Source organism: Gigantopelta aegis, chromosome 15 (genome assembly GCF_016097555.1).
Source record: "Gigantopelta aegis isolate Gae_Host chromosome 15, Gae_host_genome, whole genome shotgun sequence".
NCBI classification, from domain to species: Eukaryota; Metazoa; Mollusca; class Gastropoda; order Neomphalida; family Peltospiridae; genus Gigantopelta; species Gigantopelta aegis.
This window is the reverse complement of record NC_054713.1, coordinates 37622925-37635419: the sequence shown is the minus strand read 5'-3', so window position 1 is coordinate 37635419 and position 12495 is coordinate 37622925. Positions and strand designations below refer to the sequence as shown.

Genomic DNA, 12495 nt, shown 5'->3' with positions numbered 1-12495 from the left:
GAGGGGGTATCAAAGAATAGGTCCACCAAGTGGGTTCGATCCTACGACACAAGAACCTTAAGTGAGCACTCTACCGACTGAGCTAGATGAGGTAATGTTGGTGCTATTGGAGTTTGAATATCCTGTAGGACTAAGTCAAACAGAAAAGTAGTGCACAGTTTCTTGAAGGAATTTTGGCGCATTTGTTTTTTACCGTGATGAATTTCCCTATAAACACTCACGCCGGAAATTCCGTTCCTTGATGTATGCAATGCTTTATGGGATACCTAATTTACCCCATTCAAGAAATGTGACCGTAAACCTCCAACCGCCTATCGGTGTGTATTGGATAATAAAGGGTGCATTTAGAACGGTTTTATACCGACAACGAAACACGTACGTTAATTTAGTTTTATTTAACAACATTCTTAATGATGACAACAATAAACCGTGGTCCACTTCAAAATGTCTTCTTTTCCCTTTAATCACTTTGGTTGGTTCAGGACAAGGCAAATACATCACATTATTGTCGCTTAGTATATTTATTTAAAGGGACATTCTCGAGTTTGCTGCAATTTTTAAGATGTTATCGACTATCAAAGACTTTTTAACGATGGTAGTTACATATCAAATATATTTTTCTGCATAAAATATTAGTGGCTGTATATTAAACGTGTTCCTGATCGTTCTAATATTTGTACTAGGTTAAATTTCATTTTATTTCCTAAAATATAATGTTTTCGTACGTACGAAATTATTTGAAGACAAAATCGAGTTTGGGCTTCTTACAAATATTAAGACGACCAGAAACACATTGAATATACAGACACTGATATTCTAAACCAGAAAATATATGTAATATGTAAGTTTAATCGTAGACATATTTTATTAGTCGGAAACATTTTACAATGTAGCAAACTCGGGAATGTCTCTTTAAGTTGCAGCGTGTATTTGATGGAGTACAAAACAAAAGATGTTCGTCAATTTTTTGTATTAACACCACTAGAGCACATTGATTTATTAATCATCGGCTATTGGATGTCAAGCATATGTTAATAATTTGTATATATAGTCTTAGAGAGTAAAACCCGCAACATGTTTTCATTAGTAGCAATGGTTCCACCGAGGAGGTTCGGTTCTATGCTCCCAGCACATCAGAATAGAGTATCTGCATTAATTTTCATGCCGTAGCCAAATAACCTCGCTAAATAACCACGATATCAAAATGTAGTAATCTGATTTTCTACATTTATCAACAGTGCAAAAAGGCCAGTTCACATTTCTATAATTCGGAAACTAGAAATTATTTTCTCCATTCTTACTTTTACAGGATGAAACAGATAACCTATAGTCCGTCCCACGGGGAACGCCTTTTTTCATACTTTGGAATTTACTACCAGTTATTTCTTTCTGATCCGAGTGTATTGTAATTTGCACAGCAAAAATAGTATATGTTTGTTATTTCCAAAACAATTTTGCTTTTCTTTTTACTTCTAACCAAACTGAAATTATTTACAAAAAAACAACAACACATTTTTATAAAAGGATAGGACGGACTATGGGTCATTAACCTGTGTGGATTGTATTTGCTACAAACTTAAGATAGTTCCTTTTAATGACTCCATTGACATATAAATGTCAAAACTAGAAATAAAACTGGAAGGCAAAATATGAATGACTAAATTATTACTGGCGTTGACCCTTTAATAACCAATCAGGGCTTCTAAAAAATTTATATAAATCCACTAGCCATGGGATCAGTGATTTTAAAAATTTACTAGCCATGATTAAAAATTCACTAGCTCAACTTTATGTACATACAATTTTACTATTAGGAATAATCGGATATGTCATTTAAAGAGAGAGATAGAACTTAAAAATCAATAAACAAATTTGTTTTTGGGGGTACAGGATATTCATATTTACAAAATAGACTTAGATGCAGCATCTGCCTAAAACAAATTCAATAGCCGTCGGGCAAGGCTGTAGTATTTATTCACTAGCCCATCATTGAATACCGCTAGTCCTGCCCAATGTAATCAAATCATTGCATATCTTTACAGACACTATTTGCAAATATATTTCTAATGAATACGTATTGAGAAGTTCTATATATGCCCAGTATCCTAAAAGTGAGTACAATTCACTTGAATTACTTAACTTATATTTAAACAGTCAAGAATTTAAATGTGTACTCTATTGAGTACAATAGGCACATGCGGCAACATGTTTGACTTGAAATCTGTTATCTGCACTTCTACAACTGGCCCATTGGGCTATTGCTCGCTCCAGCCAGTGTATCACGACTGGCACATCAAAGACCGTGGTATGTGCTATCCTGTCTATGGGATGGTGCATATAAAAGATCCCTTGCTGCTAATCGAAAAAGAGTAGCCTATGAAGTGGCGACAGCGGGTTTCCTCTCTCAATATATGTGTGGTCCTTAACCATATGTCCGACGACATATAACCGTAAATAAAATGTGTTGAGTGCGTCGTTAAATAAACCATTTCCTCCCTTCTAGAACTGATACACTGTTCTTATGTTGTGTTAAATGAATTTGATATGGGTTTTTTTTCTCCGATTGCAATAAATATTTAATAAATCTGATGTAGTAATTTGCTGGTACCCATATCAGTACGGCCCGATGTACTCACATGTGTACATTAAAAACAAATTGTAAATATTTATTCCAAATAGCCTGAAATGTATTTAAGAATGGTGCTATATTAAACAAAACAAACTTTAACTGAACGCAGGGTAGGCAAGCGAGCGTTAGTTGCAGTTCTGTCTGGCTGAACTCAACCCAAATATTTGTAGTCTCGATTAGATTCTTCCTCCTAACAGTCGATAATTCTCCTGTTTTGATTGGACACAATGTCATTGTACTGTTAACGACAATCTCCGTCATTATTACAAATTATATAATTTTCAGTCTATGTGTTCTTAAACGTAGTCCTCCCAGTCTACGCAACTAACAAAAAACACACCAGTTCTCGATATTTTAATCTTGGATAATTTGATTAATAGCAATAATTTCATTAACGGTTTTTTTTCTCTCCTTTTGTTTGGTTATGCCAAACGTGTCCGCCATTTTCTCTAAGTTTATATTAAGTAAACACTCCACAACAACATAATTTTTTCCGTATAAACAAATGCACCGTCACGCCATGGCAGAAAGGTGTGCGCAGAATGCTACCTTCAGTACGAACATTCGGGCATGCCGGAAATGGGTTCAGACATCACGCGCTTAACCGGAAACAATTGTTTCCTCAAACGATTACTTGTGTTCCGCTAACTAATATGACCTAAGATTCTATTATTTTCCTTATGGTGTCTTTTATAACAGTATTGAACCGATATAAACCAAATTTCCTCTTTTACAGCGGTCTAAAATAAGCGGATTTTTCTTTCATTGGGTGGAATTTGCTATTACCAACAAGACGGACATTTGGCTTGGAAAAACATGGGAACACGTGCAGTAATTCAATGTACTATTTTGAATATAAAGGCAGAGACAACACAATCGACCTTGGTAATTTAGTGGTTAAGCCATCGGACTTGAGGCGGGTAGGTATTGGATTTACATCCCGGTACCGGGTCCCACCCTGAACGAGTTCGACAACTCGATGGGTAGGTGTAAATCTAATGCACCGACTTCGCTCTTACGAAACTAACCACTAAACTGGTTCGCTCGAGTCACCTCCAGCCCTACCCCTTATTGATACTGATGTTAATAAGGGGTAGAGCTGGAGCTATAAACCACTGTCATGGGGCCCGTTTTACGAAGCGATCTTAGCGTTAAGATTATCTTAACTGCATTAGGTCGTTATGCACTTACGGTGATCTTAGCGCTAAGATCGCTACGTTAAACGGGGCCCTGAAAAAGTAGTCCAGGTATCTGAGGTATGTGTCCAGGATAGTGTGCTTGAACTTTAATAAGATGTAAGCACGATACTAAGTATAAACGAAACGAACATATGTTGTTGTTTTGTTGTTGTTGGTGGTGGTTGTTTGGTTGTTGTTGTTTTTGTTGGGGTTTTTTTTTTTTTTTTTTTTTTTTTGGGTGGGTTTCAACATGGCTGCCACCAACACTCGTCATTGCATTTCGGAACACTTGTAACAAATCCTTCAATACTGACTCTTAGTAGTGGAGAGAATATCACCATTTATATGTCAAATATCGAATCCATAATTACTTTATTATTTTATTTATAGAACATTTTGCTCAATCAATTCTTCAGTCTTTCTTTTCATTTCACTTAAAGGGACATACCCTAGTTTTTAAACACTAAGGTATATTTTTTACTATTATAGCCGTTTTTGATAACTGAAATCATACTCTACTTAGATTTTATGGTTTAGATTATCGATTTCCGTACATTCGAAGTGTCTTTGGTCATCCTGGTGTTTTTAATATCACAAAATACATTTCTCATATTTTTAAAAACGCACGTGCGTCTGAGAAGTAACAGTTATGGGTCGAGTTTTAGTCAAGTTTTCAGAGGGTATTTCACCATTTCAAAGTCACAGACTCATGTTTCACTCAATTGTAACTTTATCCAAATGTGTTTCAGGCTTGTAGATTAACTAAACTAGGTGTTAATTTTGACAGGTTAAAACTAGGGCATGTCCCTTTAACGTAATCTTGAATGGGGGACGGGACGTAGCCCAGTTGTAAAGCGCACGATTGATGCGCGGTTGGTCTAGGATCGATTCCCGTCGTTGGGGCCCATTGGGCTATTTCTCGTTCCAGCCAGTGCACCACGACTGGTATATCAAAGGCCGTGGTATGTGTTATTCTGTCTGTGGGATGGTGCATATAAAAGATCCCTTGCTGCTAATGGAAAAATGTAACGGGTTTCTCCCCTCACTGTGTCAAATGAATGAATGAATGAATGTTTAACGACGTTAACTGTAACTGTTCTTAGTTTTAATGATGGAATTGATGTAAGTATGTTGGGGTTTGGGTTTGTTTTTATGCAAAGAAAACAGATACTGAATAAATATTAAACATAAACTTGTTTAAATTTTCTTGATGAATACAATAGGTGTATAGTTAAAATCCTTCTTATGTTCAAAAATGTAGCGAGGTTTCTCTCCAAGACTATATGTCAAAATACCAAATGTTTGACATCCAATATCCGATGGGTAATAATCATAATAATGTGTTCTAGCGGTGTTGTTAGACAAAACAAACTTTAGCATTCTTGTATTTATATAATTCTAATAGATTATGTACTCGAAAGTTGATCAGTGGTTTCAAACAGATTATTTGAGCGATGGTCGATGATGAAACTCCAATCGATTCACAAAACTGCTACACCCTACAAAGACACATTAATGCTTGACACACACCTACTGATAACATAGACTTGGCAGATGCGTCGGCGTTAATCGTTCGGTGTGTGCAGAGCAAATGTGCGACAGTCACGTCTAATCTTCAGTTTTGCCCAGATTAGACTGTCTTGTCGGCTGGTGTGTGCAGGTTCACATTTTAAGACTACTGCCGACGCGACAGTCGAGTCGACATTAATTGGTATGTGTGCGCGCCAAGCATTAGTATGTGATGCTTGTGTCCTCAAGTATAACGTCGGGATCAGCCTCTCCGGCATATCTAACGTGATTAAATGACACAAACAATGATTATATTTGCTTAACCGCTAGCCGTGTGTCATTGACGGTAACGTAATACAATTACTGCAAATTCGGTTATTAATACTTCCAGACGCGTGAAAGAACACAACCGATTGCCCGCCATGACCTGATTAAATTTGATTGAGCAAGATGTTTATTGAACAATATTTTCTCATGTTATATTCTTAATCCATTTTTTTTTTTTACATGATTAACATAACACCCACACGGTTCTAGCTCTGCATCTTTAGACCTTTATAAAGGTGCATATATAAAAGACAGACACCGGCCTCGGTGGCGTCGTGGTTAGGCCATCGGTCTACAGGCTGGTAGGTACTGGGTTCGGATCCCAGTCGAGGCATGGGATTTTTAATCCAGATACCGACTCCAAACCCTGAGTGAGTGTTCCGCAAGGCTCAGTGGGTAGGTGTAAACCACTTGCACCGACCAGTGATCCATAACTGGTTCAATAAAGGCCATGGTTTGTGCTATCCTGCCTGTGGGAAGCGCAAATAAAAGATCCCTTGCTGCCAATCGGAAGAGTAGCCCATGTAGTGGCGACAGCGGGTTTCCTCTCAAAATATGTGTGGTCCTGAACCATATGTCTGACGCCATATAACCGTAAATAAAATGTGTTGAGTGCGTCGTTAAATAAAACACTTCTTTAATATAAAAGACAGAACATGAACAGAATTAAAGTGACAGTCCTGAGTTTACAATCACTCACTGTAAAATGTTTCCGACAAATAGCGCCTTTCTGATGACGTAACATACAAATGAAATACATTTTCTCATATAAAATAATCAGTGTTTGTACTAGAAAGATGTAGCAAATGTGACCGGCCTCGGTGTCGTCGTGGTTAAGCTATCGGACATAAGGCTGGTAGGTACTGGGTTCGCAACTCGGTACCGTCTTCCACCCAGAGCGAGTTTTAACAACTCAATGGGTAGGTGTAAGATCGCTACACCCTCTTCTCTCTCACTAATCACTATCTGCTAACCCACTGTCCTGGACAGACAACCCAGATAACTGAGGTGTGTGCCCAAGACAGTGTGATTGAACCTTAATTGGATATAAGCACGAAAATAAGTTGAAATGAAAAAACATAAATGTAGGAGGTGTCTTCTGAATAGCAGGTTACGTGTAAGGATTATCAAATGTTTGACAATAAGTAATGAATGTACCTTAGTTTATGTTCTCAAACAAAACAACTTTAACTGTATACAATACAAAAAGGTTATGTACGTCTGGATCTTGGGCACTGATCGAAGAAAAGCAGTATGCGTTGCACTATTACACGCAACGTTACTATGATTGTGGAAACCACTGCACTGGCAGCTCAGTGTGTGTACTGTCAGTGTACTCTGACGGTGCGCCACATTTTGTTGGAGTGCAAAATTATATATATTTGAAAGAAACTTGAAAAGGTATATTTGGTCAGAGAAATGTGATGGAATCCTTTCGATTCCATCCAGAACTTATTTTACAGTTTCTATGTAATACTGACTTTTACTCTAAATTTTAATTTGATCTATTTGTGATATTTGTATTTTTGCACATTCTTTAAACTGTGTTTTATTTGATTCTTGAATTTTTATATTGATGTGGTTCATCATTTAATGTTTTGCATTTACCATAGTTTGACACCCAATAGCCGATGTATTTTTCGTGCTGGGGTATCGTTAAACATTTATTAATTCATTAATTCATTGCACTGGTGTAGGAAGCGGGGTGCTTTATATATATATATATATATATATATATATATATTATATTATATATATATATATATATATATATATATATATAGGGGGTGGAGGCTCCCACCACGTTTTGGCACCTTCCTACGCCCGTGCATTGTTGATGACATAATTGTTATGTTGTCGTGCTGAACGAGACTTCGCCCATGAAACAAATAAAATGTCTCTCTTTAACCAGACACGATTGAGTCATCATATTTAATAGTACTATCGTAGTCGGTACCCCTCCCCCCCCCCCCCTCTCTCTCTCTCTCTCTCTCTCTCTCTCTCTCTCTCTCTCTCTCTCTCTCTCTCTCTCTCTCTCACTGTGTGTGTCTATGCCACTTCAAACTTAATAACTGGACACCACCCCAACCATTTTAGGCTCTCTCTCCCACTCTCCTCTCTCTCTCTCTCTCTCTCTCTCTCTCTCTCTCTCTCTCTCTCTCTCTCTCTCTCTCTCTCTCTCTCTCTCTCTCATCTATCTATCTTACCCTCTCTTCTCTTACCTCTCTCTCTCTCTCTCTCTCTCTCTCTCTCTCTCTCTCTCTCTCTCTCTCTCTCTCTTACCCCTTTCTATCTTACCTCTCTCTCTCTCTCTCTCTCTCTCTCTCTCTCTCTCTCTCTCTCTCTCTCTCTCATGGCAGGTAGGAACTGGGTTCGTATCCCAGTACCGGCTCCCACGCAGAGTTTAAATACTCTCTCTCTCTCTCTCTCTCTCTCTCTCTCTCTCTCTCTCTCTCTCTCTCTCTCTCTCTCTCTCTCTCTCTCTCTCTCTTTCTCTCTCTCTCTAACTTACCCCTTTCTCTCTCTCTCGTTAATAAATTACAACGTTTCGTCATTAAACAACTTTAACACAGCCCCTTGTAAACAAAACAAACGTTTAACTTCCCCTGTTGTTAATTACACTGAGGGCAGCGACATGGCATTATCACCTACTTAGATGGCATTTTCACTTCAGCGAGAAAACGTTTCTCTACCTCTGTAAATGAGAGATGTTGTTCTTTGTGGTGGCGCGCATGTCCATTATATGTACTTTTCACTTGTTTAGATCATCGTGGGCGAGGGATAGACATGCTTGGACCTCTGTTAGATATGGACACGTTAACAAAGTAACAGTAACTAACAGATCATCAATCTCGATTGTATTTTTATGTAGACATTATATTAACAATGAATGAATGTTTAACGAGTCCCCAGCAAAAAAACAAAAACACAACGGCTGTTAGGTGTCATATAAAGGTAAAAGGCATTAACTATTATATAATACAGTTTTGTTTTCTCCGAGTACAGGTCAATCTTTGTTGCCTGTTCACTGCGATACTGATGTGCAATCTAGGTTAGGGTTGTTACAGATTGAATCACTTGTGGGGGTGAGTGGTGGGGGTGGGGGTGGGGGAAATTTGTACACGTACTTGCAACCCACAAAGCATACCCACTAGACATAAAATTATAATTAAATGCATTTCGTGGTATTTAAAAACCCCAGACCGGCCTCGATGGTGTCGTAGTTCAGCCAACGGCCATAAGACTGGTAGATACAAGGTTCGCAGCCCGATACCGGCTCTCACACAGAGCGAGTTTTAACGACCCAATGGGTAGGTGTAAGGCAACTAAACCAACTTCTCTCTCAATAACCTCTGACAACTAACCACTGACTCACTGTCCTGGAAAGACATACCAGATAGCCGAGGACAACGTGCTTGAACCTTAATTGGATATAAGCACAAAAATAAAAAATAATAAAAAAGAAAGAAAATCCCCAGGATGAGCAGAAACACTTTGGTTGCATACGGAAATAGATAATCTAAATAATAAAATCTAACAATCTAATTAAAATTAGCTCCACTATTACATGTGGATCTAACACCAGCCAGTTGGAGCTCATGTCCACCAATCAAAACCTTACTTGCAGAATCCTGCCAGTGATTTAAAAATAATTTGAAAACATTCCGAATTATTCTGAGGGTATACGAATTACGAATGCCTTAAAACATGTTTTATTTTATAAAATAAATAATTTGTAATGTAAAACTGAACACTGATTTAGGTTTTTTTTATAAATAAATATATAAATAATGTTTAATGTAAAATTGAACACTGATAACCCACCCCGTACGTACTGGTATGGTTCGCTGTAATGCGGCCACTAAACTAGACTCGCCCTATATTTTTAGAATTTGTATGCTCCCAAATAACGTTATAAAAGGCGAAGTGTGATTTGTCAATATTTAAATTATTATTTACAGACGAAATGTTACCTGGACACTGGGGACTACGCAGTGTTGTTAGTTTTAAATCACTGGCAGGATTCTACAAGTAAGGTTTTGATTGGTGGACATGAGCTCCAACTGGCTGGTGTTAGATCTACATGTAATAGTGGAGCTAATTTTAATTATATTGAAAATATAAGTAATGTCCGATTCCAGTGGTCAAAATCGGCTCTAATATATAGTAGAAAATACGCCGCAGTGTTTAAAAACTATAGGGTCTGTCACTTAAAGAGAAAATACAACCTGCCTAGGGCGGGCAAGAGGTTAAGTAAATATTTTAGAAATATATGTCTCACAAATGTGTGTATTGTGTTTTCCAGGTGGGATGTCCGATTGTGTATATTGTGTTTTCCAGGTGGGATGTCTGACGATTGTGTGTATTGTGTTTTCCAGGTGGGATGTCTGACGATTGTGTGTATTGTGTTTTCCAGGTGGGATGTTTGACGATTTTGTTTATTATATTTTCCAGGTGGGATGTCCCTCTGCCTGTGGAAGGTATGTCCAGCAGCTCCTTGGCTAGTGTCCAAAAAACGGATGACGTCAGAATTTCGAAACCAAAAGTGAAAAACTTATCGTGAATGTTAATACATTATCCGACATGACAATCATTGAATCAGATTTGGAATATCGCTCTATGTGTGTGTGAAATATAATATGTAGACATTGACTACCGCAGAAGAAATAAAATATCTTTTCGTGAAAAGTTGCTTCTTTAACTTGATTTGTGCGTCAGTTACGTATACATATTACATAGACTCGTTTTGAAAGGAAAAATAAATAATTATAGGGGAGCGGAGTGGCGCCCCCTTTTTTCTATACACAAACGTATTGTTGCCATGTTATGTACGTAAGAATAAACAGTCTGATTTCATTGACGCATTTATTGACTGGATGTTGGTATTTACATATATATTACATTATATATTACGCGCTCACACACACACTAGAATCTCGGAAGGGTCGTATACACCGCAACACTCGAACAAAAACGAAGTTACAGTTACACGTTATTACAGGTCGAACTACCCGAAGGCTCGGACACTTTCTCGAGCCAATGGGATTCATTGTGTAGATGGGTGTGGGTTTGTCTGTATGTATATATGTTGACGCTGGTACAGGAAATTATGCACAGGGGTCTTGATTGTGGTGAGCGAAGTTTCTAGGGGAGGTTCGTGATGGCATAGCAGTTCCTAAGTTCAGCCAGCTAATGTTCGCGAACTATTTAATTGGTTCCCGATGTTGCCATTTGGTTTAACGTGAAGCGCATAAACCAGTTTAGCGGACGTTTATTCCGCACGGCCCTGGAAATGAAAGTGATGTTTCAACACCGGGCAAACAACTAACGGCATCACTGTTTTGACAGCGATTCATGACGGATATATATTTCTTTCTTCAATTTATGTTCGTGTTTATAATATCTCCAATTATGGTTCTAACCGGTCTGTCCAGGACAGAGGGTTAGTGGTCAGTGATAGAGAAGAGGGTGTTGTGGTCGTTAAAACTCGCTCTGGGTGGGAGCCTGTACCCGGCTGCGAAGCCTGTACCTACCAGCTTTATGTCCGATGGCTTAACCACGACACAAATATATATTGTTGTTGTTTGGGCGTTTTGTTGTTGTTTTGGAGGGTGTATTAAACCAGACTTATAAGTGACAACCCTCTTACAAGCGGCACATGAAGGCTATTGGGTGTCAAACTGGTAATGCAAACAAATAAAGTGATGATCAACATCAATATAAAAATTCAAGATTTAAATAAAAACAGTGTAAAGAACTGTGAAAAAATACAAATATCACAGATAGATACTGATTTTTACTCAAAATTTCAATTGTATCTCGAAGAAAACAAGGGGATTTGGCCATTCTCAAAGAGAATGTTACACTCCTGCACCACGGCGAGGTTACAGCACGCGCAGGGGTAACCTTGTATAAAGGATCTCTTGGGAAGTGGCAGTCCTCTTATAGACAAAACACCTGATAACGTTAAAGTTTCTTTTGTTTTAACGACACCACTAGAGCACATTGATTAATTAATCATCGGCTATTGGATGTTAAACATTTGGTAATTATAAACCCGCTAGATTTTTACCTGATAATGATTCATGAAGGTAATCTTGACTTCGACAAAATGCCCTTTCGATTCTGCGTTGTGCAGAGATACGAAATTAGTTACGAAAAACGGTCTTGTCGTTCAGACTACATGTAAATTAAATATAAAATGAACTTCGCGATCGATCTAGAATCGATTCCCGTCGGTGGGCCCATTGGACTATTTCTCGTTCCAGTCAGTGCTCCACAACCGGTGTAACAAAAGCGGTGATATGAATCGGTCATGATAAGGGTTCGAACCTTCGGACCACGCACCTCAAGCGAGCACTCTACTCGCCCCTAAATTTGATATAGAATAGAACAGATGTTTAACAACACCCCAGCATGAAACTAAACTGGATATAGATGAGATGCTAATTGGCATAATTCTACTATAATTTCTTATATTGCTGTTGTTTGGGGGCATTCCTACACGCGGAATAACTTGAAAGGTGTATTGGCTACACACACACACACACACACACGCACACACACACACACACACTCTCTCTCTCTCTCTCTCTCTCTCTCTCTCTCTCTCTCTCTCTCTCTCTCTCTCTCTCTCTCTCTCTCTCTCTCTCTCTCTCTCCCTTCCTTTGAGGCTTAAAATATTTAATTTTTTGTCCGAAAATAAGTCTATAGCCTCTCTCCCCCATAAGTACATACACACATACACCTTCATTAGCATGTGCAACCTTAGCTTCACATATCTTTCTCTTACGGCCTTATTACCGAATACCGATCCTTCGTCTATGAATGAATGAATGTTTAACGACACCC

General features: G+C 38.3%; 1 protein-coding gene across 1 annotated transcript in view; it reads left to right on the top strand.

The window, feature by feature from the left end:
• LOC121390713 overlaps positions 1-10482 on the top strand; it is a 40628-nt gene extending 30146 nt beyond the window's left edge. Inside the window, exon 3 of the mRNA XM_041522611.1 lies at positions 10099-10482. Within this exon, the coding sequence (XP_041378545.1) occupies positions 10099-10193 (95 nt within the window). The 3' untranslated portion in view covers positions 10194-10482. The remainder of the gene's footprint in view (positions 1-10098) is intronic.
• Positions 10483-12495: the final 2013 nt, after the last annotated feature.